At 41.2% G+C, this 1,038-nt stretch overlaps 1 protein-coding gene across 1 annotated transcript in view; it reads left to right on the top strand.

The window, feature by feature from the left end:
* The window catches only part of LOC104496492 (inactive pancreatic lipase-related protein 1-like), a 14,131-nt gene extending 13,396 nt beyond the window's left edge, over positions 1–735 (top strand). The window contains exon 12 of the mRNA XM_010139621.1: positions 672–735. Within this exon, the coding sequence (XP_010137923.1) occupies positions 672–735 (64 nt within the window). The remainder of the gene's footprint in view (positions 1–671) is intronic.
* The last annotated feature ends 303 nt before the right edge of the window (positions 736–1,038 follow it).

Genomic DNA, 1,038 nt, shown 5'->3' with positions numbered 1-1,038 from the left:
GAAAGAGGCTAAAACTGATTTCTCTAGACTTTGTGGAATATGGCTTGGATGTCCAGATTGCAGAAGTATGATGTGCTGATCCAGTTTTACTTATTTTCCTGAACTTTTAAAAACAAACTCCCACATCTTCTTGATCAGTTATTTTATTTTATCCACCCCACAACTGGGTATCTAGAGGAGGAGTTAAGCTGTATGTTTTAGACCCATACAAAAATTCATGGTTAAAATGTCATCACTTAAAAAACATGGGAGGTGGAAACACTTTCAAGCAAAGTAAAATGATTACACCCTGTCAGTCTTACTTTTAAGCAGAGGTCCCAAGTCCTATTCACCAAAGCACGATGCTGATGAAGTGTATTCCTGTCACTAGGCACTCACCCTCCTGTTGACTCACGGCCTTTGCATATGTAGTTGTGACCATCCACATAGCGATGGCAGCTTGAAATCTGGGAAAGAAAGAAACTAAAACCAAAGGAAGGCTGGCAGCGATCCAGAATGCATGCAGCCCACCAGTGCTTTCCCCGCAGTAATATTCCAAACTTAACAAACAGCTCAAAGTATGTTGTGTCCAGTTGTGTCAAATGACAGATCAGGTTGACTTACAGTAACACAAATCTCTCAACACGTGTTGACAATTCTGCTTGTTCTGTTTTTTTTTTTCTTTTCTTCAGATTCCGTTTCTGTGGTTCTGGGACGGTGAGGGAGGATGTTCTGCAAACTCTTACTGCTTGCTAACAGCACAGATGGATGTGCAAAACCTTGCTACCAATAAAAGCTAGTCATGCATAAACCACCGGAGTCTGCAGTCCTCACGTTTATAACGCTGGCGGTGGATGTTGGGATTTTTTTTTTTTTTTTGGTCTGGGAGGCAGGTGTTAAGCGTGTGGATACTGCTCCATAGACAGAATTTTTAGAGTAGCTTTAGGTGAGAATGAGCCAAAGACTGTTGAATAATTCCCCTAATTTCACTCGGTTTCAAAATAATTTCAGACAAGAGGAAGAAAGGGGGCAGGTAACATAATCTGGATCTTGGTACTG

This window comes from Buceros rhinoceros, unplaced genomic scaffold (genome assembly GCF_000710305.1).
Source record: "Buceros rhinoceros silvestris isolate BGI_N320 unplaced genomic scaffold, ASM71030v1 scaffold277, whole genome shotgun sequence".
NCBI lineage: Eukaryota > Metazoa > Chordata > Aves > Bucerotiformes > Bucerotidae > Buceros > Buceros rhinoceros.
Note: the sequence above shows the minus strand (reverse complement) of the source record. Positions and strands in the feature narration are given on the sequence as shown.